At 36.8% G+C, this 27,995-nt stretch overlaps 1 protein-coding gene and 1 long non-coding RNA gene across 2 annotated transcripts in view; one reads left to right on the forward strand and one right to left on the reverse strand.

The window, feature by feature from the left end:
• The window catches only part of DLC1 (DLC1 Rho GTPase activating protein), a 203,789-nt gene extending 179,701 nt beyond the window's left edge, over nt 1-24,088 (reverse strand). Inside the window, exon 1 of the mRNA XM_048303347.1 lies at nt 23,019-24,088. Coding sequence (XP_048159304.1) covers nt 23,019-24,071 — 1,053 coding nt within the window. The 5' untranslated portion in view covers nt 24,072-24,088. The remainder of the gene's footprint in view (nt 1-23,018) is intronic.
• On the forward strand, nt 354-27,980 carry LOC125325848. The gene is made up of 5 exons (XR_007203575.1): nt 354-494; nt 17,254-17,591; nt 18,171-18,428; nt 18,825-19,043; nt 23,138-27,980. It is a non-coding gene; the product is annotated as an uncharacterized LOC125325848 (long non-coding RNA).
• Nucleotides 27,981-27,995: the final 15 nt, after the last annotated feature.

Below are 27,995 nucleotides of genomic sequence, written 5' to 3' on the forward strand. Positions count from 1 at the left end.
TTACTCCAAATTTTATGCATCAGTATTAGAAGAAAAACTCAGGTTTTCTTACTACAAAATCTGAAAATGTCTCTCATGGGTGTACTGAGGTTAGGAAAAAATAATAAAGGAAACAAAACACATAAGCAATATTGATGTGACAGATTATTGTGTATCATACCTAAGTTCTTAACCTTAGCTAAAAATCATAGGTTGTGTTTACACTGTCAATCAAGAGAGTAATAAGGAGTAACTAAGTAGTAAATGACAGCCTGAGCTGAAACCTGAGCTCCTACCCCAGGGAGAAGCTAATTAGTGATGCCCTAGCTGGACTTGAGTCCAGCTGAGACTTGGCTGTGGCCACAGCATTTTCCTTTTTCTTCTTGTCTCTGAAAGTTTCAGCCAGACTGCAGCAGGTAATGGCATTAGTGCTCAGCTCTGACAGTGCTCAGCTCTGACAGCCTGGACCAGGAGGAAGGAAAAGTGCTGTGCCCTGCTCTGGCCCCAGCTGAGAGGTGAGTTCTTTCCTCCCAGCTCAGCCTGGAGCACTTCTATGTGCCTGCATATCTCTACTCCGTTTTGGGGAGCTGATGACTGACAGCTTCATTTCACAGCTGCTGTCTCCCAGGAACAGAGCAGCAGAAGTGCCTGCAGCTCAGGAAGGACATGCTGCTCAAATTGGCTTCAGCCAGTCAGTCTGTGTCAGTGTGTCTGTCCACAAAGGATGCAGCAGACTATGATTAGGAGCTGGACAGTTTGAATGGGAGGTGAGGTTGGCTACATGTTCTAGTTTTGACCAACACCCGACATATTTATATTGTAAATATGCCCACAGTGCTGCAGGAGATACACACACACACACAAACATACACATGTATATATATACAAACATTGCTTACATGGATAAATAAAAGATGTGAAAACAGATTCAGAAGTCAATGTTATTTCCAAGTGTAGCTTTACCAAATCAAATAGGAGGTTTGAATTCAAGAGTTATCACAAAGAGGCAATAGAATAAAAAAGACAAACATATCTGGGCCAGGATTAAATCACATATTTTAACTAATGTTCAACAAACTTGTATTCCATCCCAAAACAGTTTTTGGGATAAAAAAAGATTTTATAAGGCCTAATAGAAAGTAGCATTCAAGACAGGAAGATAAAAAAATGTGAAATTCGTAATTTTGGGCTTTCTGTTATTCTTCACAAGTTGCCTGAAGTCTCCTGTCATCAATGAAACATTAAATTATTCAGATATGAACATCAAATAGTGAGGGATATTTTAAAAATAGTGAACATCACAATTTTGAGTAGGTATCCAGGAAGACTGTTAGCTTGGATATGTTGCAGGGGAAACTCATTTATCTGGATTTAATTGTAGCTCTTTGGGAAACTCAGCATGGTGTGATTGCCATTACTTAATGGCATGAAAGCAATATCAACAGTTCAACTCAAGAGAAGAAAATAAATAAGAGTACATGTTTTTTTCAAGCATTTTCAGAAATTCTAGCCAGCCCATTATATAATTCATCCATGCTTTAGACCAGTGGAAAAAATCTTAACCACCCCCTACTGAAATGAGCCCACCTGACAAAACAAATCCTTAAAGATCCACATGATCTGACTGAAGGGCCAGTTGGGCTAGGACTAACACAGATTGCAAAAGCTCTAAGACTAATAGACAATGATCACAAATCGTGCCTTTCTGATTCAATCTTCTCAAGTGAATTCCACAACAGCGTTCTCCTTTTTAAGGAAGAGATCCCAAATGTAGGGAGAGTTGCACAATGAAGTTTCCTTTCAGTTCCTCAGTTTGAAATACAAAACTGAGTTTCTGCAAAATAAATGTTCCTCATGAAGCATATTACTATCAAAATCTCAGCATTTTGAGAGCATGGTTTTTCAAGAGTGCTGAAGTAATATCTTGTTTCTAAACCTCTTTTGACTTTGCCTCCTTGACTCTTTGAGTTATATGCTGTTGGAACAGTCTGTATTGTGTCATTGAGAGTATTACTGACATTTGTGGTTTAGTAATGATTTCATGATTCATGATTTAATGGCGGAAAGATTCAAGCAGAAAAATTGGGGTGTTCTGAGAAGAGCTGCCAGTTTGCAAAAGCAACCACAGGACTCAGGGAAACATGGGGACTGTGAGAAGGACAGGTTGGTCAGCACTGTCCATAGACGAGTCAGCTGGACTGGGTATAAACATGGACACAGGAGAAAAACTCTTGCCAGGTCCAGTGTGCAAGATGGACCTACTGAGTGGGTCATATCTCTTGTGTTCTGAAGTTAGTGTCTGATTTAAACCTCAGCTGAAAGAAAACTGAATGGACAATCAGTGATTAAGCAGTAGAAAGGCATATGATCAGTTAGGTCAGTGACTAGGATATTTTGTGAAAAACGTAGGTCTCTGCAGTATTACTTATGTTGCAAACAATGTAAAAGTTACTGTAATCTGTAGCTACAAATGGATGGGACAGATTATAACAGTTGTTAGAATTGATGGAAGCAAAGAATGTAAAAATTTTCTCTACTGTTTATGAGCATCATGGGAAGACCCCTACCAGCTCTTTGAAATCCAAATACACAGCTTCCAAGGACAAATAATATTATAGTTTTGGATCATTAGTGGGCCTATATGGTGTTACCATTAAATAAATATGATGGCACTATAGAAATTCAATGCATTTAGAGACTGGTGCTAAGTGAAAGTGGTGAAACTATTGTAATTCTGGGCTTAGCAGTAGTGTTAAGGACTATGCTTCCTGGCCCTTAATAATTTAAGTCAAGATTATGATACCCTAATTGATCTTAAAAGATTAAAGTGTAAGAAAATGCAGAAGATAATAATGAACAAATTTTTTGCTGTAACTGTTAAGTGAGATTTAAAAGCCCAGCAGTTAACTTGATCAGGTTTTCACAAATCCTCAGCTTTTGTTTGAATTGCATTTTCAGTAGTTCAACCCTTCAAGTTAACAGACTAAAATAATTTGCTTGCCATTCCTTCCCAATTAGTGCTACTGAAATCAGTGAGACTAGTCTCTGAATATGATCTAGTGAATTAAATTCAGATTGGTGCAATCTAGGTATTGACAATGGAGACACTATCATGATTAGATGCCTACAATGGCTATTTGCAGAACCGATTTAGTGAATGTTGGTAAACTGAATTACCAAAGAAAAATGAAGAATTACCACGGGGTAGGAAGCGGTTTGTATGCCTTAGAGTTTCCCATCTGCATATCTGCATATGCCAGTTTAGGTGGATTGCAGTAAAGTGCTCTTTTAATATTAAATATTTTAAGCAAAATTTTATGCTTATATATCCATGAATGTCAAATCCTGGATAATATATTGCATTTATAATGATATTTGCATGGAAATGTCTGATCATTGTAACTTTTTCAGGTTCTTAACATGCACAAGCACATGCCACTTTAATTTTTAAACTCTTTTTAAAGCAAAACAAAAATGAAGTTTGCACATTTTTATTTCAGATAAATTTTTCCAGGTGACTCATTCCCTTTGGAGCTATGCAATAGAGAGCCTTGGATATATCACTGTCTGCTTCCATATACAGAAAAGAAGACATGATGCAGTAACACTAGCATGTCCCCAAAAGAAGTTATAAAGCCACCATAGAATGGAGTATACACATTTGTTTAAAAATCTGCTCTGAATGGAAGCAGTTATAGATTTTTAGCCTTATTTTCCTTTATGATAAAATAATTTTTTGTTGATAACAAGCTGAAATGCCCCTCTTAATTTTAGACTCAATCCCTTGCTTTTCTGGATTAAAATCTGACCAATTTTACTATGATTTGCACTTCAGAAATATGAATAGTAGAAGACTCCCAGTGCAACAAAGTGATTTTTGGTAATGGGATATTTCTTGAACAGATTTTTTTTCAAACATATATGTACATATATCTCATACTCTGTACTTAAAAGTGCAAAAGTAGCACTGCACATTTTTGTGAAAAAGAATATCTACTGGTTGGATCTTTGAAAATCGAGTAAGTCAGCCAAGCAATACTATTTCTATACCTATTATTTCTAGGTGTGTCCATAAGGTACACAATAGCCATCATCTCCAGTAAATGTGGTGAGGAATTAAAGAAATGTATACATTATTGATTGAAACTTTACTAACTTCTTTAAAAACAACACTTCTTTTCTATATGATGAAACACTAAATTTACTGTCTTAATACTTCCCTTATATTCCCCTATATAAACAACCATAGAGCTGTTAGGGTTATTTACCCTTCACAAAGCTAGAAATAACTAGATGTTTGCTACACTTTTAAAAAGCCTTTTTAGAAGTGAGGTTTCCTAATATTAAAAGAAATAAGCACTGTCACCATATTTTGTGACAAAAACATAAAACATCTTTAAAGGTCAGCATAGCTTTTGCATGAAATATGTCTGCAGAGAAAAAAAATGTTTGAGAAGGGAGAATGAGACTTTTGGAATAGTTAACTACAGAACAGCTGGCACAGATTAGCCTATGTCCTCATACAATCAAAATGTTTCTATTAGAGAACTTGAGATAACCAGCTTGAGAGTGTTTAAGTACACTGCAGTATTTTTTTTTTTATGAATTTAATCAAGCATTATCTCATGAGGTATGACTGCATTTTCCCAGTAGAATTGAAGAATTATCAACCCTACACTGTTTTATACATATATATGTATTTAATATCAGGTTATTTGGCTTGATATTTATCTGTGGTGTTCGCCAACTTTTACTGACTTAACACATGACACGCCATGACAAAATCAGCTCAGGGCAAGAAGGAAAAGCATGAAAACTCTGGCTACTGATTCACTAGTGAGGCCAAAAGAGTGAAATTACAGTCTCAAAAACGCATAGCAGAAATACATGTCTGGAGAAAGGACCTGGCTCAGTGACCAGCTGCAGTGAATTTCTAGTCACCGCCAGCTGGCCTCCCCAAGGAAGAACAGCGCTGAGAACACTGTGGACTTCAAGTGCATTCAAAGCATCTTATGGTGAGCGGTGCTGGACTGGTGATTGTTCAATTTGAACAATAGGACATTTGTAATCTAAAAGTATTTCTTCCTGTACAGAAAATTAATGTTGAAATGAATGTTACTATTATCAAACACATTATTCTGCATAGGGGGCAAAGAAAAAAGCCTATTTGTTATAGAATTTCCAATAAAGTATAAACTGCAGTTCCATCACTAATTTAGTTAAATCCTGCTCCCTCTGACTCATAACAATGTGAGACATAAATGACAATAAGGCTGCTTCACTAAGTCAGTGAGTTTATTAACATGAGCAAAATACCATTTGGCTCTCCTTTGTTTAAAAAATGAGATAATAGATTTTATTATCAGGCTTAGGCAACGTGATGACTGTAGGTAAAATTTGAGGCCCTATGAAATAACCCAGGTTTTGCTAGCAACAAAATTAGTATTTCACCAATCTGATTTGCATCCTTCTGCTATTTGTGTCACCCAGAGCAAACAGGAGAAGCCTTTTCATTCTGACAGTTTATTTTTCTTGTGTCCAGGGCACAGTTGCTCTGCAGATGTTTATGCTTAAGAAGATAAATATCTCTAAATGCGCAATTAAGTTGAATTGTCATATTGATACACTTCAAAAGAGGCTGAGTATTTATATTACTCCCGAAAAGAAGAGAGACAAATAGAGAGCTGAAAGGAACAGTTGCTTACAGAGAATAACAGAAAATGGCATTGGAAAGTCCAGTTTCCTCAAGCTACTGTGTGAAGACCTCAGGGAGAGAGCAAGCACGTGCAAATGAGTAAGGGCACATCTATAAGATATATTACATGGAACTGCTTAATTCCATCTAAATCTGATTTTAAAGCACAGCTACTGTAAAAACAGGAGATTTTTCTTCACTGGGAGCAAATAATGAGGTTTAATACAGAATAGAAGGAAGTGCAACAAGCAGGAGCAATATTGCAGCTCTAAAAGATTTTAAGGCTTCTGGGGAACTTTCACCTATGTATCTTAGGTAGTTGCAAAGTTCTTATTAAAACACTTTAGTGCATCTTTAATACAACTAAACTCACATTACACATGACAAGGCTATTAACTCCATTTTAAGGATGTGAAAATGACAGGCAAAATAAGTGTTTTCCCAAGGCTAAAGCAGAACTTGACCTAAGCAGCAGTGCTGAGTACCCCTCTGTTTTGAACCCTGTTTCTGTGATCCACCCCTGGAGTGGTAACATCTGAAAGTGTATTTAATGCTCTGGTTAGTGGGATAATAACTGTTTGCAATGATTTTGTCTGCTGGGGATGTTTAATTGCTGGTTTTCATGTTTCAGGCTCAGTTCTGACAGTGTAATCTAAATGGGAAAAACATAAATCAAAAGGCATTTTTCTATGTATTTATTGAATGCATGCATTTTCTTGCTACATTTAATAAGAGAAGTTTTGGTTTTTTTATGTTTTCCCTTGCTGTCTTTATCTCTAGAGATTTCTAAAGCAACTCTGGGTAGCTTTATGTTTATCAGATTTTTTTCTCCTTTTCCTCTCTGAGACAGGAAGCTGAGGGTTTTGACCTCATCTGGATCTTTCCCAGTGTCAGCAGGTGGTCTGTTCAAAAAGATTCCATGACACTGATCTCTTTCTGATTTATCAGATATCTAGGTCAATAAATAGGTCTCTACTGTTTTTTCCACAGCTGTAAAATAACCAGTGGAGTCCTCTGAGAGCTAATTAACAAATCTTTTGAGTTTTTCTTTCAAGGAACAAGTGTTCTCTTTCTGGTTAGTAAATTCCATTGCAGTGTCCTTTAGCACAGACTGCCTAATTGTAGGAGCTCTGGCTCACATGAAGCAGTTAATTTAAATTAAATGTTAAGATCATTCCTAACAAATTATTCTGTGTCCTTTTATCAGTATATATTGTCACAGCCATGAAACTCTTTTACTGTTTATATAAAGATTGTAGAGCAATTGTCATACCCAATGAATCCACCAAGTGACAAAGAATACGATTCTTCTGTATGACTTGTGTTGATGGGAAATGTCAAGGTACTGTAGTAGACAAAACTGGGCCCCATTCCACATTTGTAATTTTTCTGTCTGTATCCTCCTCGCCAATACACGCAGTTTTTGTGCTGCTATGGCGAGTAGCCATATCCTGTCCCGGATGAAGTGGTTCATTTGACATTAGGTACAACCTATCTGAAATACCTCCATCACTACCTAGAAAGCATATTTTCTGACTCTCTGTGAAAGAAAGGAAATGTGGAAGGCTCCAGCAATTGCTAAGACAGCTCTCTTTAAATATCTGGCAAAAGTGGAAGTAATCAGAGCACTCCTAAAAGATCATATCATAGAATAATAGAATGGTTTGTTTTGGAAGGGACCTTAAGGATCACCTCGTTCCAACTCCCTTACCATGGGCAGGGATAGCTTCCACTAGAACAGGCTGTTTAAAGCCACATCCAACCTGACCTTGAACACCTCCAGGGATAAGGAGTCCACAGCCTCTCTGGGCAACCTGTTCCAGTACCTCATCACCCTTATGTTAAAGAATTTCTTCCTGATATCCAAACTAAACCTACCCTCTTTCAATTTAAATCCACTCTCCTTGTGCTACCACTACATGTTCTTTTAAAGTGTCTCTCTCCATCTTCCCTGCACATCCTCTTCAAGTACTGGAAGGATGATACAGGGTCTCCACAGTGCGTTCTCCAGGCTGAACAACCCCAGCTCTCTCAGTTTGTGTTCCAGCCCTCTGAGAATATTCTTGGCTTCCTCTGGGCATGCTCCAGTGGGTCCATGTCCTTCTTCTGTTGGGGAGTACTGGGAGTATTTATGTTCCATTCAGAGCTGGATGCAGCACTCCAGGTGGACATCTCATGGGAGTGGAGTGGAGTAGAGGGGGAGAATCTCCTTCCTTGACCTGCTGGTTACACTTCTTTTGGTGCAGCCCAGGACACAGTTGGCTTTCTGGGTTGCAAGCACACATTGCTGGCTCATGTTGAGCTTCTTATCCACCAGCACTCCCAAGTCCTTCTCCTCAGGGCTGGTCTTGATCCATTCTCTGCCCAGCCTGTATTTGTGCTTGTGATTTCCCTGACCCAGGTTCAGGACCTAAGGCTACAAAAGGCCAGCCAACAGGCTTAAGCTTACAAAAGATCTCCAGAACACCTCCAAACTATCTTTCTACTGTCTTTCTGATAGTTTCTGTAGATGATATTATTTCAAAGGAGATATTCCTTTTATAAGTTACATATTTAATATTATTCTACTGACTATTGAAAATAGGCATAATAATAAAATAATCATTTTGCCAGAATGCTATGTTCTCAAAGTTTATTGAATATTGGAATTCAAGGAACTGCCAAGTCCTAACGCCAGCTCTGCTTTTGACTGAGAATATGTAATTCCTCTGGTTGTATTTATTCATGTTTGCACTGATGTTGTTATCAGGAACTCTTCTCCCAGACTGTTAAATTTTGGTTATAGTCCCTAAAGAACAAATCAAAACCATTCAGGGTGTTTACTTGAGATTATGTGATAAATATTATATACTGTTTTTAACAACAAGCTTCTACAAAGATTACTTCTTGCAATTCTTATGCTGCCTTTTAAAACACAAATTATACACAGATGGAGATCATTTATACAGGACAGAATGAGCTAGAACAAATGAGTACTTATCTTATTTCCCTACAGAACATGTGAAGTGATATAATCACAAAACAGCTGTTCCACATACTGCCAAAAAGGATCAAAAAAACTCTGCCACAAAATACACGTGCATTCAACATGGGGACTCACAGAGAAAGGTAAAATTTTATGCTATGGTCATGGTAGAAAAGACAAATCTTACTATTTGTCATGGAGTAATGGGAACCACTCAAGCAGAGAATGTACAACAGTGTTATCAAGTAGATGCCATAGATTCCTCTTGAGACAGAGCCTTCTCATACATTACTGGGTTAAGTCACAGTCCACATTTTCTCTGCCTGCTGAAACTGTGGCCTGGGTGTAAATCTCAGTTGATGTTAAATAAGAAAGAGCAATCCAAATTAGACAAATGGCCAAAATCCAAAATACCCACTATAAACTACACTATACTATTACAGAGTCCCACGCACAACAGTTTTTTCCCAGTCCATAGGGAATTATATTTCAAATTGAATCCAAGCGCTGTATATCAATGAATGAAATGTTAGGCTTCACAATAACCAAATAATGATTCCTAAAATACATTGTAGACAAACATTTCCTTTGCATTTTTGACTAACACAGCCCCACACAACACACTCGCAAATGCCTTGGGATGACCAGAGAGTACAGTGATTTCTAGCTGCTAAATTTCTCTTTTGTCTTGAAGAATCAGGGACAGTACCAGGAAGAAATCCATCCCTATTTTCAGCTCTCTTATCACTTGGTCTTTACTAATCCCACAAGCCATTTTTGGTGAAGAACGTGTTCCAAGAGGGAGCAAATCAGCTCTTTCTTTTTTAGTCTGCTTGCACATTTTCTACTCCCCTTGTACAGACAAACTTTACCTTTGAGGCTCACAACTCTGTCCTTAACAAAGACTGAAGTTAATATCAATGGCAGTGGTGGGGGATATTATTTGCTTTACTATTGGGTCCTACTACCAAGGGCCTAGAGAAGGGAACCAGAGTTTCTTTCTACTACAGGCAGTAAGAGCAAAACAAAGCGAATTGTGTCAGAGACAAAAAAGAACCCCAGCAAAAACCAAACAATCCAAAACCTAGTACAAAAGACAATCTTCTCTCTACTTCTATTTCAAACACACATTAAAACCATTTTAGTGCTTATAGTGTGTAATATCTATTTCTTCACTCCTCACTGAGTTTGATTATGTTTACATAAGATTCCCTGTCTAGATTCCCAGTGGTACATAGCTTTGCTTTCAAAACAGTTTTATATTGAAGTGGAAAAGGACACTGACTTGTAAAATGCTAGGAAATGCACATCAGGAGGATGCATTCATGGAGAGCTGAACAGCTGGCCAACAGAATGAACACATTACCACAGGACTACTGGGAATTAGTGAGAGAACTAGAAAGCACAAGTACAGGGGGAAAATATTCTGCACTATTTTACGTTGGATCTGATGTACTTCAGAAAGATAAAGCAAAACCTATAAAAATCTCAAGAGACTTCCTAGTTTGTTTAAGGGCAAAATCTATATTCTGTAAATAGAAATCTATATTCTTCTAGCAGGGAATATTTATCAAATTCACCCAAAAGGAAACTGTGATGCACTGAACTATTTTAAAAATCTGTCTTCAGAAGATTTTTTTTGTAGTCGTTGTTCTCGAAGTCATAACAATTAGTATCTTGCAACCAGTTTGTTTGAGGTGGAGGACAGAGTGGACAATTCCACATTGCAAGTGATGGGAATGTAAAATCCTATGACTTTGTCTTTTAGTTCATACTTCTTGCACTGCACAGATATGAATCTGCTACCCTCCAAGGTCCATTTTTTTTCCTAATGTCTGAAAAATTTTCCCTTACTATTGATAATTCTGAAATAAAATTTTTCTTTGTGAAGCAATGCATTAGGTCTATCAAATCAGAGAGCACACACTGAGTCTCACCATCTGATATCATTCACCTCTCATGCTTTATATCATGTCACTCAGCAAAATCCCTTCAAAAGAATGCTCCTGGCCCAAACTAAAACATGGCAGTGCATACCTACCTTAACCAACTAGCACAAATCTAACTAAAACCTTCTGTTCCCTGGGAACTGCAACTCACATTTTAAAGTTTGGATTGTTGAATAACATTCAGCTGAAGGCTGATAATATCAATTGTAATTCCTCATTTTGGGATTGTAGGTGATTTAGCAGCAGCAAGAAAGAATATAGAAGGGCTTAAAACTTATACCCATTCATTTTCACAATTATACAATTTTGCTGAAACAACATCTTACTTTATCATATGCAGACAAATTGAAAAGTTATACAGACATCCAAAAATAGAATAACTTTAAAATACAGATCTGAATTGCCAGGTTAAAGGACTCAGTAAGACTTTTAGTTAAAAAAATATCACATATCATAAAATTTTGCTAGTTCAAAGACTTGGAATTATGAAAGCAAAAACATCGTTTATAGGCCTATTTAGGATCAAGCCCCTTCAGTCAAATATCCTGAACACAGTGGCAGGTAAAAGTAGATAAGGCAGAACTGCCCAATTATAATAAGAATGGCGGATAGGGTTTTTTCATTTTTTCAGCAAATCAGACTTCTGAATTGAGAGGAAACTTTTCGACAACTGCCTTGCACACCAAGATTGCTAATCACACAAATATTATTTTGTTAAATGGGATCAAAAAATCCATCTAAGCATCAAATAAGAATCAGCCCCCATGCTTCTTGAGAATTCTTGATGTGCATAAAAACAAAAGTAAAATGTATCCACAGAATAGATAAAAGAAAGAAATCGATGCAGAAACAACAAGCAAAAGTTAAGCTTGTGTACTCTGACATCTGTTCCTGAACTCTTTTCTCTTTTTCTGTCTCCCAGGAATTGTTTGCATTGGTTTCTGACCTGTGTATTCATATGAATGCTCAGAAGTGGTATTCAGATTTACAGACAGGTTGCTTCATATTTTAAAGGACTAAAGTTACTTCAAGAATCAGTGGGGATATTTTTGGTGGTGGGACCGTTTTTTTTAAACTTTTTTTTCTCCCCCTGTAGTTGCAGAGCTGTGAAATTAAGGAAGTACATCTGTACTCAAAGTGAATAAATTTCTCAAGTGACTACTTTTTTATTTAAGTTGGTACTGTAGTATTAATTAAAAATTGAACTGTAATTAAAAAACCCAATATATTTTAGCTATTAGGTCTGTGAATTCCTCCTTACCATCCCCAAAGTGACATGCTTTAGCACCAGTAAGGTGCCATTATTAGAGGTCACAATCCAAACTCAGAGTTTGACAGATGGTCTATTAATTGAGCTACCCCTCTTCGGTGAGCAAAAAAATATCATAAGTTTTTACAACACTCCCTTAAAACAGAGGTTGTTGGAAACCATTGGGATGGAAAATCTGTTGCTATTTCAGTTGTGTATCTGGTAAGATGGAAAATTTTTCAAGTCTACACAGATGGTAAATAAATTTCTGCTACATGAGGCAGTTCCTGGAATAAAGAAATTTTCTCAAATAACAAGTGCCAATTTTTTTCAGCAAGACTTATTTTTAACTTTCCCAAGGACTTGTTGAGAGAGCTGGAGAAGTGTCCTTTCACCTTCAGAATCCTGGTCTAACTCCAGAAATAGCTTCTAATGTCATTCTCAGTACAGATGAGTTTTCTTTACACTCAAAAAGACATTTCAAAACAAAGATCAAAGTGCCACAATAATATGTTGCTGCTGGTAAACATTACATCTGAAGAGAGTGGCTAAAAAGTAAGAAATTTCTATTTCAACCCTAAGACAATCATCGGTGACTAACAGTGCTGACATTTAAGCTGTCGTTATTATGCTTCATGAGGCAATGCTGTTGACACAGGAGAGCTTGTCCTCCATGGACTAAGCATAATGGAAAGGATTGAGAGAGGGAGACCAGAAGCAGGGACAAAGTCATTGCAGACTATACCCACTAAGGAAGCCGTGAAAAAAACACATAATAGTTAGGTTTGAGTACACATTTTAGGCAACTGTAGAAATGAATGCTGGACAAGAGGTCTAGGAACCACTACCACTACTACAGAACTAGCATTTGGGAGTGTTTGGGACCACTCTCCCCTCATACCAAAGTGGAGCAGAGTCATGCAAGTCGCTCACCCATTTCACCAAAAACTTCATATTCCCTTCCTAATCTCTTCATGTGACTGCACAGCTCTGCTTGTCTGCTACCTTGAAATCAAACCCTGCAAAATGATGATACTTGCAAGGAATAAAATACACCTTATTCTCATATCACCAAGTAACCTTTCCCTTATGTGCACATAAGCTCCAAATGGCTAAAATTCTTAATATTGCACTCAGCATAGTACATGAAGTAAGAAAAAAACCCCAAACAACAAATTTGTGAAAAGGCAAGGGTAGAGGTATCAATGTTCTTAACACCAGGGTATTAAGAGAAGACTAACTAGAAGACACTGGATGAAAAAGGATGTTTTTGTGTCTGACAGACAGTATGGATGACCTAGAGAAAAAAAAAATTATGGACATTCTAATCTAAGGATACTGTTACTATTCCCAAGAGAGTAAAATTCAGGAATATATGTATTTCTTCTGAATCTGATTAAAGCTGGTTTCCCCACTGTCATAACTATTCATAGGCTTCAGTCTGCAAAAGCACAATCCATTGATTTAAAACATATCTTGCAAAAGAAGCTACAATAAAATTAAAACACAACATTTCTAAAAGCTTAATAACATGTTTGTGAAATGTGATAAATTATAAATCCTGCAGAAGATTTACCCAAAAGAATATTAATCAAGGTACTGATACAGAATAACTTCTCTCCAAATTATCTTTGATACTAGTAATACTGAGAAAGAACTGGAAACGGAGTGGTCAACTAGGAGTCATTTTCATGAGCTGAAAAATCTTTGTGCAATTAAGATTTGAGTTATCACTTCACATAGAAAATACTGATTTTCACCTCTTTATTTTCTAGTCTTATTTCACGTCTTAGACAGTGGAAAAAGATAGGTCTTGAGAGACTATCTCTTCTCTTATTTACTCTCTGGCAATTTTGCTTCCTATAAAAAGCCTGAACAGTACAGTGTTCATTTACCACATCATCTTGTCATCATCTACCAAGTAGTAGAGAGTATTTGTAAAGAGGTGAGTTTAACATGCTGGAATAAATTCAGCAGATGTATTGAGGTGTCATATGCACATAGAATCACTACTAAATCTGTGTTAGATAAATACAGTTTGACTTTTATCAGAAGAAAAGTGTTTTTCAGGGAATCTGGATGTAGGAAAGTAGTTTGATTTAGATTACCAAATTTTGGCTTGTGGCCATGTTTTTTCATTTTCAATGTAATAAAGGTGTCAGCTTTTAAAATATTTTGAAGCTAAAATTACTAAGCCATGAGTTTTAGCACTGCTGAATTGTTTCATGCTTTCATATCAAACAGCCATGAATCATATATCAATGATTAGTAGTACATGCAAACCATCTTTTCTAAAGAAGTTTGAGGATACCATCCAAGAGATTAAAACATACCATGCAAGAATAGAATCAGCATTTTTTGGATGGGTATATGAGATAATACTTTATCAAAACATTCAGGATATTCAAACAGAAACCGTTGTTTAATTGGATCTGCTGTGTGAAAAAAAGGTTTAGGAAGGAAGCAATTTACAGAAAAGGATAAATAAACTTCTGTTTAACATAAATAATCTACATATCGCGTTTGCTATTCTAAGTCTTAGGTAAGACAAGACTGCAAAGACAGTGCAAAACTTAAGCTATGGAAGTTGTTGCTGTAAAATGACACATTATTGAAGGACATCCTCATGTTACAGTGAGCCAAATTCTCATTAGTGTTGTGTGCATAAGCCAAGTTCTTATATTGCATTGTTGTAAAAGCCTCAGACATCAGCTGTGACAGAGTTATGAAGAGCAGTGAGGATCTGGTATACATTTGCCACACATTTACCTCAGCGTGCACAGATGCTCACGCATGTATTGCTGCCTAGATTTTTTTTCTAAGGAGGCAGAATTTATCTCTAAATTGGAATTCATAACCATTTTTGGCCATATCCTCTGGAGCTTGGAATAGTTTTTGGCAGCACGAGAAGTATTGTTTCACTTAGTTTAGCCATATTCAATAAACCCTGTGTATTATCTGTGGCATAAACCTCCTTGCCTTTCCAAACCTCTTATGTCACCTTTGAGACAGAGCAGTAAAAGGAGATAAGCATGAGCAACACATTTTTAGGTGTTTCAATGGTATCTACCATTGTGATGGGAAGCAAAAAATAAAACCCAACCAACCAAAATAAAACACCACAGAAAAACCCCATGATAAACACTGCAGATGGCACCCACCTTGGTGCAGTTCACCTCACAAGGGTGTTGTTTGCTTTTAACTATTACATGGGAATTGGTAAGATACCTGCGGACTAACCCACCACCAAACTTCTATGGTCAAGTACTCCTTGATAGGCAAAGACTTCATTGTTGTAAAGCCTCAGCTCCCAGAGCTGGCCATGGTAGGCTGTTCTTTTCTGTCTCCTTCTTTGACACAGCACCACTAAAAAAAACTTTTGCTTTTAGCACAGGTCATGTCTGTAGTAGACAGTTGTGCTCAAAAAGCTGCTCTGCCATAGCTATGGCTTCAAAGGCTCTTTAATAAAGGCAACAATGCTCTAATACTGACTTTTCTGATTACTGCTGTAAGTTCCATTTTTGGATGGAAGCTGTATCTCAATGTGCCTCTTGGACCTCTCTGTTTTCACTTGAAGGTCAATTCAAAATGAACATTATGCTTGTGAAAGTGCCAGAGGAACAGCTCTAGGAAGCAAAGTCCTTTTAAAAATTTTTTTCTTTAACTGCGCTGTGGACAGTGATGTCATGTAATCCAGGGTGTTTTGTTCAAATGTCTTAACTTCACTTCCAGTTTGTTAAGGGTTTTACATACTGTTCATTCCTTCCAAGACCACTTCCCGCAAAAGTTTGATGTTAATTAAAAATCTGGTGTCATTTTAGCTAGTGGTCATTGGTCCATTTGACATGACCTAACACTGACAATTTATAGACTGCAAAGAGTAAATAATTGGCCAGTAAGGAGTTTCATTTCAAAAAACGAAAAACACTTTAGAAATTTTCTTCCAATCAGTATTGCAGAGCTGGACAAAATTAGAAGTCTCTGATTACACACTGCATGAAACTCTAGACTGGTCCCTAGAAGCATGTATATGATTTTGGTGAAGCAGTAGTGTGTGACTACAAACTGCTTATAAATACAAACACTTTCATGACCATTTTAGGTAGCTCAGCTCCAAGCATAACTTGATGTGCCACAGTCTCTTGGTTTGCAGTCTAGACAACACTGTCAGCCTTGAAAATTTATTGCTGAACACTGTCACAAAAATGTGCCAAAGTGAAATTTGCATAAAGGTTATACTGTAATGGCCTGGCAATCATCCCATCCTGTTCTGAACTTGTTTTAAATATTTTTCACATTGTTTGAAATACATCATACTACAGTCCAAACATAAAGGAAGCCTGTGGGAAAGCATTCTTTAGCTTCCCAGATGGAGATAATATTTATGATACATATTTTTGTGAGAGTAATAGAGAAAATTCGTGGTCATGTAACCACAATAATAGGAGTGCTTTATGACCACCACTTTCTACTAATTACCATAGATAATACACATCATTTAAAAAATGTAAATCCAACTGTTTCAGTCCATTTATATTTTTGAACCACATTTTCATTATTAAATGGTAAATTTAGAAAACAAGTTTTCAATACGGAAAAGAGAAACAAATATTCATGACAGCCAAGAAGGTTTCATTTTTTTTCCAAAGAAATCATACTATTTGTTTTGCTTCACTTGCATCTCTTGCCAGATTCTTCCCAATGCCTTCAAAACCATGACCATTTAATAGCAATGTGCAAATGCAGCAAATTCCTTGTGGTGAAGCAACTGTGGATTTCAGTAATAATTGTCCACTGTACTAACACTACAGACTGTAGCTCTGAATTTTGGGTTGGAGTTAACCTTTCAAAAAGCTGTTGTGGTTTAAGATCTCTCATCAATTTTTGATGTAGTTCATATTCACATTATGAGTTTGGATAAGGAGATCCTTGCTCTTCTCTAAAACCTTTAGAAAATTTGAGAATCTTTAAAAACCTGTATAAAGTTTGAAAATTGCAAGAGATTCAGAAATGGAACAAAAACAAATCCAAATTTCACACTCGATAAAATAGATTTCCACAGTTTGAAAGATCATCTTTAAAAAGAGGTTATCATATTTCCAATATTTGCATTTACCATTGTCCTTTACAAGACTAAGAAAATAATTTTCTAGATGCCAAGATTATATTATTTATCTCTGTATATGAAGATGAAGCTACTCTGGCATAAGTGCAGATCTCAATTGTACAGGAAATATAGTTAGAGAACCATATGACTTGAAAGTAATTTTACTATGATAATACCTCTATAGTAACTAGCTTCTGTAGTCTCTAAAGTTACAAATTATTATAACACCCAAGTTCAGCAAGGCATTTAAGTATACTCTAAGAACACAGCAGTTCCACTGATATCCATTAATGCTTTATTACTGTCTAGATTAAAGCAGCTGGGAGTTGGTCTTCAATGACATAATGAAGACCAGAAGCCTTGGACTTCTACAACCATGAAACAACATTCATTACTCTCCACACTTTCAGGATTTCTAATGCTCATGATTTCAGAGGGCAGATGTCTTCCCTGGTTGTTGGATTTCTCCACTAGAATATTTGCAAGATGACTATCCTTCAAAATAATGGGAAAACAAACTGTGAGAAACAACTGCATTTATTTATCATATTTTGCAAAGGAATAATTAAATAATTGGAAAATCACCAACTTTTGAAGCTGTCATCTTCCTCTGACTGACACATTTGCAGACTGTATCTCAGAAGAAGGTAAATTTAATGCCCTGTTACAAAATCAGAATACAACAAAATGCATATTGCCATGTCAAATTAAGATTTCCTGCACATTCCTATTGTTTTTATTAGTGCTTTTATTTTCTATGCTTTTTTTCTGTGTTGACCTGTCCAAGCTATAGTTGCTGTGCAACCCTAACAAGCCCACATCCGATAACTTATGTAGCAATAGTTCAGAAAGGAGCCCTATGAAACCAGCTTCTATAAAATAGAAATAACAAAACCACTGTAAGAGTCTTTAAAGCTAAATTTTAAAAAATTATGTAAAAAAGAATGAATCTTAAATTATCACAATTCAAAAAAGACAAAATTGAGGTAAAGAGAGATAAGACTTCAAAAAGACATACTGGTGACAGGGCTGGAAATTCTGGTATACTAACAGCAATAAAGTAAAAAAATCTACACTGTTTGATATTATTATTCACAACAAGCTCATATTATTTTTAAGTACTCAGTTTGAAAGGATCATTCAATGTGAATGGAAGAGATGGCACAAAAGAGTTGCAAAGAAACAATTTCAGTAAAACAGGTACCTCTTATGTTTTTTTTGTGAAGCTTTCCTACTACCTCTCCAGGTACCATAGTATGAGCCAGCAAGCAAAGCTCTGTAAGTTTCCTGTGAAATTAACTTACATGGTGATACAAATGGAAGCTCCTGGAAGAGCCCAACTTTCTAACTTGCCCTAAAAATCATAGTCTTAGCGTTGTTAAACAAAATTTAATTCTGATCGCAATGGACGAGAGTCAGCCTCCACATGTCATGGACATGCATAATACTCAAAAAGCAAATATGGATGGAAATTCTGAATTCAAGTAACTAATTTTTTTGCTTTCTCACATTTTTATAATTATAATTGTTGAAATAAAGAAATAAAATTTATTGCAACAGTACAGGAAATGTAAACCCATGCTTTGAAAACTAACAGCTTTCCTGTGGGGAAAAGGCACTGTACCAAAGACCTATGTCACCCCAGGTAACCTTCTATCCATGTTTCTTTTGACATTTACTGCCAGACTTGTGATAATCTTATTCTTAAATTAATTTTCATTTTATTGACACTGGCAGCAGCTGTTATGCTGACATTAGCTGTGTCCTTAAGCATCCTTTGCAAATCACACAGTATTTGATCTAGAAATCTGGATTAAAGTAGTAGCAATAATAATGAGCATTAGGAATAGCCCTGACTGTTATATTCTTTGGCCTTGCAGGAATGACTTTGAGATAACATCAACTATTTGAAACTGGAAAGCTTCTAAGCAGACCACCATGAGGAATTACATTGTCCTGCAGGAGAGAGATGAACAGTCACAGTTGTATCTGTAGCTGTTTTCTTCCCATTTATATTGAATGATCTCTAGGAATAAAATCTCAAAGGAAAGAATGGTGGAAGAACAATGAAATATACAGAACAAGCCAAAATTTGTTTCGTAAGTGGAGTTTGTTGATGTTTCACTTTTTTTTAAGCTTCATGGATTTTTACTCAAACCATTTAGAGCCACACTTTACAATGTTGACTTTCTGCTTCTTTACTGATTCATCATTTAAAAGAGCTGTCTGAGCCTTGTTTTAAAAATTGCATTTACAAAATGCTGATTATCATTGGTTACAACAGCACACATCTGTGATTGCATTTGGGAAGTGAGAGGGGAGAACTTACTGCAAAACTATATTCCTCAACCCACCTTTTTATGCTGGTGCTGAATGAAGTATTTCCTTTTTGTGTTGAACAAGAACTGAAATTAATTTATTAGAGTTCTGCTGCATTTGTGCACCTTCTCAATATGCCCCAGCAAGGATTTTCCTGTCTTTGCCTAAGCTTGATGAGATGAGCAGCTTGGCGAAAATATAAAATGGAGCACACACAAAAATTTGACTGATTCTGTATAAGATAATGGCCATTTTCTTCCATTTAAAAATCAGTGCATAATAACTAAATAGTCTCCTGTAGTTGGTTTTCTCTCAATAGTTGTTGCTCTTCTGGTTTTGTATAATACTGTTCGTTAACAGCTCTGTTGCTTTATATATATGAACAAACATGTGAGCTGCTTTTATACCCCAAGCATTACAGTTTGCTCTTTAGTTCCAAAGATTATTCCATATACAATTCTCAAGTGAAGTGACCATTTTAAAATCTAAATTTATTTAACCCAGGAAAGCATACAGAAGGGTCTAGTTGGCATATCCACATATAGTTAATCCACTTATGTTTCTACTATTCTAAACCATTAATAACCATAAACTTCATGTTGTGGATGTACTGAATTGATTATCAATCAACACAAAACCAGGAAATCTTGATTATTGTGTATTTTTCAATTAGACCTAATATCATTAACTTCTCACAATTAAATTCAGGTCCTTCCTATTTCCGGGCCTTAGGAAGTCTTTCTGAGAAAGCAAAGGAAAAGAGGGTGCTGTTCATCCACCATTTGAACCCTTGTGACTTGAGGGAGCAAAGAATGGTGCAACCACTGGGCATGTTTGCAAAAAACATCTTCAGTGTCAGTACATCCATCATGACTAAAGCAATTTACTGCAATGGAGGTAGTGGTGGTCAAAGATGCTAAACTTTAAGCCCTTAAGCCCTCGAACCTGCATCCGGCTGCAGAGCAAGCATATCACATCTGCACTGCCTCTCACTTCAGCTCCAGTTTGAAGACAGCCGATCTAGAGATAAGAGGGAAGGTCATGCTCTATTGCCACAATTAAAAACAGTTTAAAATATGTTAACAAGGAACAGATTTGCAAAAGAATTTAGTATCAGCAAGAGTAGAATGGTGTCTACTCAAAGGTCCTAAGTTTTAGCTGTCATGAAAGTGCCTGAAGATTAGCACCTTTCTACGATCACCCAAGGTTCTACCTCAAGATTTGGGTCCCCAAATACCTTTAGCAATTCATCTCCATGTGCCTTTTCCCATATTCTGAGCTTTATGGGCACATGATTATGTGCAACTAGAATTGACACTGAGCATTAATCAGACAGTGGTGTGTTTTAGGCCTTAACTGCACTGTTTGAACTGCTGACCTTGAGAGAAAAGGTTTTATATACCGTTCCCAATCCCTTAAGTCTTCCTGTCACTGCAAAGCAAATACTTGGCTTTTATGGATGGATTCAGTTTCAAGTCTGCAGTTTTTCTAATGTTTTCTTAAAATTACAAAAGTGGCTTTCAGGAGAAGTTTGTAAACATAGGCACATTTTTCATTGCACACTATTGCCAACACAGACAGGCTTTTGTAAAATAGTGCATGGTTAGATGTAAGTGCTAAAATCCCTTATGCAGGAATGTTGTTTGTAGAAGTGTCCTGTAAGCTTAGAGATAAATAAACCCACAAACAATAGCAGATCATATCTTTCCCCTTTTGCCATTCATGTTACAGTGGTTGGCAAAGATTTCCTTAACCAAAGCAGAATGAGGTCTCCTTCAGGTTTACAGACTCCAACCCCTCTTAAATTACATGCAACTTTGCAGTTGCTGCAGCCATGTAATGCTCAAGCTTCCTTGGAAAAACTTCTTGTTTTGTTCCTTTTTATACTCATCTCCTTTCTTAGTTTTTCTCACCATTAGTCTCAGTGGAATTTTTATAGTCTGTCTTTTAAAATATTTAATGGCACAAATGCAAATCATACATACATTCTCAAATATTATTCCCATGAGTGTACTTTTAAAAGATGAGTATGTGACCTCAAAACAAGATCCAAGGAGATACATGGAAACTAGCATCAAATCAAAGCTATAAAAAAAATATAGCTTTCTTCATCTTGCTAGTAATATGAAATGTACATATCAATAACAATAACTATACTTAAAAAAAGAAAATTTGATGCCAAACTTAAGCAGCTGAGAAATGGTTATAATAGCCAATAGTTTTCAACTATGATGTCCATTTGGTTAATTTTCTTTTTTTAAACTTGAACCATTTATATTAGCATTTCTGGTACTGGTACTCATGTTTTTGTTTCTTTGTTGTAACTCTGAGATATTCTTACTGCAAGATAGTTGACTATCTTAAAGTCTTAAAGTTTAGCATTAACTGTGATTGCATGAACTACCAAAGGAAGACTGGCTTTGAGGGCCTCTGAAACCTTTGGCAAAAGTTGCTTACAGCTTCTAACCATGTTAATCTAGTGTTACTATTACCAAAGGGTCTACACAAGAAAGCAATGGCCAGTAGCTCAGGATGCTGTGTGGGCATGGAGTACTTCAGATACGCGGATTTGTGCTTTAGTGAAACAGCGACTGAGGCACTGTAGCTGACAGACGAAACCCACACTGTCGGGGTCTCCCCCCCTGCCATGGAGCCCTGGGAGATGGGCCCTGGGGGGGAGACACGGGGTTTCCCTGCCCCTGGTCAGTCTCATTCCCCATTGGTTGTTTTGTGTTCCCCGGGGTGGCCAAGGACCCTGGGGTCCCGTGATTGCGGAGTTCCTGAGCTGAGCCCCGGCCATGCGGCTGGAGAAATAAACATCTCTGAAACATCTACCACGAATCTGTCCATATATACTTCCTTTCCACGGGACTCCTGGTTTGAAATATGCGTGTTACAGTATCCCCGCTGTAACACCACACAATTAAAAGAAACCAGATGTATAAAAAAAACCCACCCAGACAAAAGAAGCTGGATGATGTCAAATAAAAAAAAGGCAGAGAGAAGTAAACAATTACAAATTGGTTATTAGCTAGAATAAGCAGCATAGCTGGGAAAGCCAGACTTTAAGATGAATTCCATAGTGCCACAATCAGCATATCTCCTTCCATTAAAGCCAGTGGGAATTTTCTTGCCAAGGAATCTCTCCATTAAAATTTTGTAATGATACCCTTCCTTACTTGGTGAAGACAGTGAAACTCTGGTTGCTTTAAAATTACAAAATATTGTTTCAGACTCAGCAATACTTGTTTTTGCAAGAACATATGCTCATGGGGCTGAGCTAAAAACCAAAGAACTACTGCAAAATATTTCCACTCCTTTTTTTCTATTTAAAAATCTTGTTGCATTTTTTTCCTTGTACTCTCTTTTTCAATAAGGCTTCCAAACCCCTGGACAAAATCTGTTTTCCTAAGAGGAAATAGATAATGATAGCAGCAGAAAACAAAAAAACCCCAGAGAACACATGTACTCATTTATACTTGAACAGCGTATATATAACAATAATATAACAATATAATTAAAGTAAATGTAAGGTACCATCCAGATTCATAGCTCAGCCATTGTCAGACCTTAAAAAAAGCTGCTAAAATTCAGTTGTAGTATAGTGATATGTGTCTTGAAAATGTTTGAACCTGATAAATCAAGTTCAAAAAACAATTCCCTTTTCTCTCCAGTGAATGAGGCACAGTATCACCATCATCAGAAATTGGGGGAAAATATTTGAAAAAAATCTCTGCAGTCTACAAACATCCTACCTTTCTTTTGCGCAGTTTCACTTCATTGTCTGAATATTCGTGTGTGGTCAAATGATTCCTTACATGTAAACACTGAATGTCTTCTGCTGAACTGACATTTGAAAGGCATTTGTTTTCAGGGGCCACTTGAGGTTCTGTGAAACCACTTTCATCCAGACCATTTTCCACTGCCGGGATGCAAGAGCAAGGAGAAGATTGCATAAGGCAGTTGCTGGGTTCCACTGCTGTACAGAGCTGTCCATCACTACTGGTGTATGATTCAGAAGAAATCCCACTCTCTACCACATTGCACTCAGACTTTCCAAGGCCGTCTTTGAAAGCATCAGATTTCCGGCGCTGTTGTGCAATTACAGCAGTATGAAGCAGCTGCTTCCCAGACATAATAACTTCTTTCACATTTGGAGAATTGATACAATTTTCTTTCTCTACATCTACTATTTCATTTAAGACTTCATAATTACAAAGCTCCAGGCTTTGGCCAACACTGCCACAAACATCTTTTTTCATCTGCTCTTTAGGAACTGTGTCACATCCAGGTTCCTCACTTATATCTCCACTTATTCCAGATGATTCAGCTGCTTTGTTACCCTCTGTTATTGGTACCATCTTTGTTAAGGAGCCTGCTCCATTTAAGCTGTGCCCTTCATCTGTGGGTTCATTTCCTACAGCAGTGATGTGGTAATTAACACTATCCAGGTTGAGTGCAGAATAGTCATCGTCATCATCAGACACATGGACTAGAGTTTCTGTGCTGGCCTCCAGAAAATGTTCCTCATCCTCATGGTTATCATTTTCATCCACCTCCTTTGAAACATTTCCCAGTTGCTTTTCAGGGAAGCCAGTTACCTCTCCACTATAGCAGCACTCTGGAAATGAAGCACATTTTTCTTTCCGGTCCACGCTCAAAACCTCATCTTTTTCCATGCTTGTCTGCAAGTTATCAGCTACAAGTCCGTGACGACATGCTGTATTATACTCCACAGACTCTGAAGCCAATCCCATCCACTGGGTCACATGCTCTTCCCAGCTTTTCTTTCTGATTGCTAGAGACATGTCATAACAGTTCAGCAGCAGACTCCAATGTACCTTCCACAGAGGACCAGAGGAGATGTCATGGCTGCTGTGCACTGCTCCAGAGGGAAAGAGGGTTTCATCATTTTAACATCTGCAAGAAATAAAAAAAGACTGTGTTATTGAATCAACTCCAAATAAAAAAAAAGAAAGGGAAGGAACAGTTTAAACAAAAGTGTAAAACAAGATAAGACTGTGGGACCAAAAGGACAGGAATTTAAAAGACTGTTTTGTTTAAAGTTTTAATACTTTTCATACAAAACTTGACGGCACTCATAATTCAGTATAACATTTTTTTCTGATTGCTTTCCAATATGGAGTAAACAAAAATGGTATAAACAGGCATATGGACAAGTAAGTAGCTCCAGAGCCAAAATTTTACAACACCCTTCTCTTAACTGTGTCTCTCATAAGATAATAATTTCAATGGGTATAAATGACATTATATCCTATAGTTGCTTTGCACACAGAGTTACTTTATTTCTTCCTAATCCACAGATACCTGTGGAGTTCAGAATTCTATTTCCCAAAGAGGTAGAGCACAAATTGAGTGTTCTTCCACATTTACCAAATGTATAAACTCCTTGTCTTCTGAGTATCTTTGGCCCACTCAGTGGCTCTTATTTTTATTGTTGCTACTCATTCTCTTCAGGCCAAGTTGTAATTATGAGTGTTGCATGAAACTGCAGAGTAAATCAGTTGTTGTGTAGAAACAAAAAAAATTAAATCACAGAATCATAGGTAAGCTTGGTTTTGAAGGGGCCTTTAAAGGTCATGTAGTCCTATTCCCTAAAATACAACAGTAGGAAAACTAATTTAAGCTTTTTGTGTATTTCCTTATTCAAATATATTACAAAATCTGAACCCTGCCATACACTCCTCTTGCTGAATATATTCATGGTCTTCTAGTTTAAAGAATGGTGAAAACTCTTATTTAGGACAGGGCTCTCCAGAAGGGTAGCTTGTGAGCCAGCATGGTTGGCTATAGATTTGCTGCTCACCTGGAGTGCCTGGCTCTGCCAGAGGCCACTGTCCCTACCTGGGTTTCTATGTGGGGAATTTTCACTGACTGCTGCATTAAGCATTCTGGATGATGGCATTTGAAATACATTAATCTTGTGTCATTGCATGTGTATATCAGCACAAAGAAAATATCTCCTATTAATTTATGAATTATAAAACAAAATTAAGAAGTTCATTGTCAAGGAAGAAAACAAAACTTCTGGCTCATAAAATGCTGGAAGTTCAAGGAGCAGACACTTCTAATTTTCACTCCCTACATAAGAACTGTCAGCACTTAGCATGGATCTGGTTATTGATTTCAGCAATAAAGAAGATTAAGTGGTGAGTTTGTTCTGGGTCATTTCAGTCCACTAAGGCAAATTCTGATTGCCCACCAGGCCACAAAGCTGCCTTGACAAATCACATGCCTGAAGATATAAAAGTATTCATCTTGAAAGAAATGCAGAATTACGCCTGGGCAACTGAACGTCCATAAATTATGTCTTGACAAACTGACTTTCAGGATAGACTTGTACACGGTCCTAGATCTTTAACCTTCTTTTAGGAATGGCAAGCTTCATTTGACATTCACATTTTCCACCTCTGTGGAGACTCTGCTTAAAAAGAACATATATTCATAGAGTATATGAAATTCCATGCACAAGTCATTAGTGTGTGGGAGGCTGAGCAAAATGGAAAATAACACACAGAGCCAGGCCAAAAAAAATTATCTGCTTTCAGAGGCAAAATTTAGTAGTAAAAAGTTAATACAATTTTTTAATTCTTTCTTCTTTCTTGGTGGAATATGAGATGAACCCTAAATACCAAAATTTAAAGTAAAATTATTATATAAATTTGCAGCACATTCTTACTTTGATTTAATCTTTATTTCTAAGTGTGTGTGGTCCAAAATTACCAGAGTGAAAAATCAGTAATGACAATATTTTTAAGTTCTGCTGAACCTTTTCCTGGTGGACACTAAAGCCCTTCAAATCAATTAAATTAATTTTACAGCCACCACCGTGTTTCGTTTTGATCTTTGAAAAGAGGCATGTTTACTAGAAGAGGCTTAATGATTTTTACTGTCCTCCATGAGCAATGTTTGGAGTTGTATCTGGGTGCAACTCATTTGCAGCTTCTCTCTGTCCCCCTACTAGAGAGAAAAGAGCTACTTTAGAGAAAATTAAACATGGTTGCTACGGCCATATAGAGAAATTTCTTACAACAATCAAAAAAGATACTAGAAATGTTAAGGGTAAAAAGCTAAAAAATGCAACTTCCTAATGACCCATGCATCCACCTACCTAATATTTAGGCCACTCTTTATGTGCAGAAGGCAGGCTTTCAGTGAGTTGATGGGTGTGTGTTAATCTTGCTGTTGCTAAATGGAGTTACAGAAAGGGGAGAACAGATCTGTCACTGGTTTTCATTTTTTGGATGTGGTGAGTTATATTTCATGGGGGATGAAAAACAAATAAATTTTGCTTTAGGAACCTTTGTTTTTTACTTGCATTATCACTCATTTTGGCTGCCTTATAAACTGCCGAAAAATACTAAACAGATGAACATAAAATACTTTGCTTGAAATTCAAGACAAATAAATATATGGCACGGGCACTTTTATTGTTCTCTAACAAATGAGTGTATGTTAGCACTAAATATGAAAATCTACTGTACATATGCCACATCCCCAGGCAGCTTCATCAGCCGTTCCTGAAATCCCCTCATTCCCATCGTGCATGAGGGAGCTCAGAGTTTGGTGACAGCATACTTTTCTTCTGCTTCGTCTCCACTTGTCAAAGACTGTGTTAAACAATTCAGCTTAGAAATTATTATCCTGCTCTAATTGCTTGATGCTTGAGGGCTGACAAGAAACTTTCCTTCTTTTCTACGGCTTTATTGAAGACAACCTATTTCCTTTCACTCACATGCAAGCACGTAAGCTGTGGAGGATTCACTGCTCCAGATCTCTGAAAGAGATTCTCTGCCAGACAACAAAATGCACCACCACTTTGCAGAAGAAAGTGTTCCTGCCTTGATCACTGCTGTTTTTGCTATTGCTACTCACCTTTTTCTTGACATGAAGCATGTTTTATCCTCTGAGATATGCCCCTCTCAAGTCCATTTGTACTTTTGCCAAGGGAAGAAGCATCCCCCTTTCTCACTTTCTATTCTTGCCATGCCACAACTAGAAACCTTTATATCTGATTTCTGCAGAATTTTAAGACAGATGAACCATTATCGGTCTGTTGAAATGCTTTGCAGAGTGAAAAGACCTTTTCTTCTGATCAAAACATCTATCAACATGATACTGGCCACTCAGCTGTTGCTGTAATTCAGACTTATATTTTACTTTCCTTTTCAATAGCACTAAGTTTGGTACTGATTAGTACTATTGACTTTCTGAAGAATAAAAGTTTGAAACAAAAATACAAAGGATAAAACTTCTTCTGGGCAAAATTTCTGCATCCTGCATTTGAATTAAGGAATACTGGCAACATTGACCCAATAGGCAATTCTTGACCTACAGAAAATGGAACTGAGCAGTGGCTTCTCACACTGAAGCAGAAACCCATTCAAGAGCGCTCTATGATGCTTCACATTGTTGTCATTTTAGATGGATTTTGTAATAATTTACTGCCTATCTTCTTTTGCTGTAAAATATAATGTTAATGAAAAGTAAGGTAAACTTTTTTGTTAGTTTATTTTTGGAAACTTTGGGTCTAGTCTCAGAGAAATGAGTTACTTTACAATTGATAAAGCATAAAATGATATGAACTGGTAGGCTCTCATAATTAGACTGTCTAACATTTTCCTTCAATTAGGATTCCTGTGATTTTTTTCTGAAAAACTCATATTAAACTCTTTGCAGCAAACTTTCAAAATTCAGACAGAGAATTGTCT

This window comes from Corvus hawaiiensis, chromosome 5, assembly GCF_020740725.1.
Source record: "Corvus hawaiiensis isolate bCorHaw1 chromosome 5, bCorHaw1.pri.cur, whole genome shotgun sequence".
Lineage (NCBI taxonomy): Eukaryota > Metazoa > Chordata > Aves > Passeriformes > Corvidae > Corvus > Corvus hawaiiensis.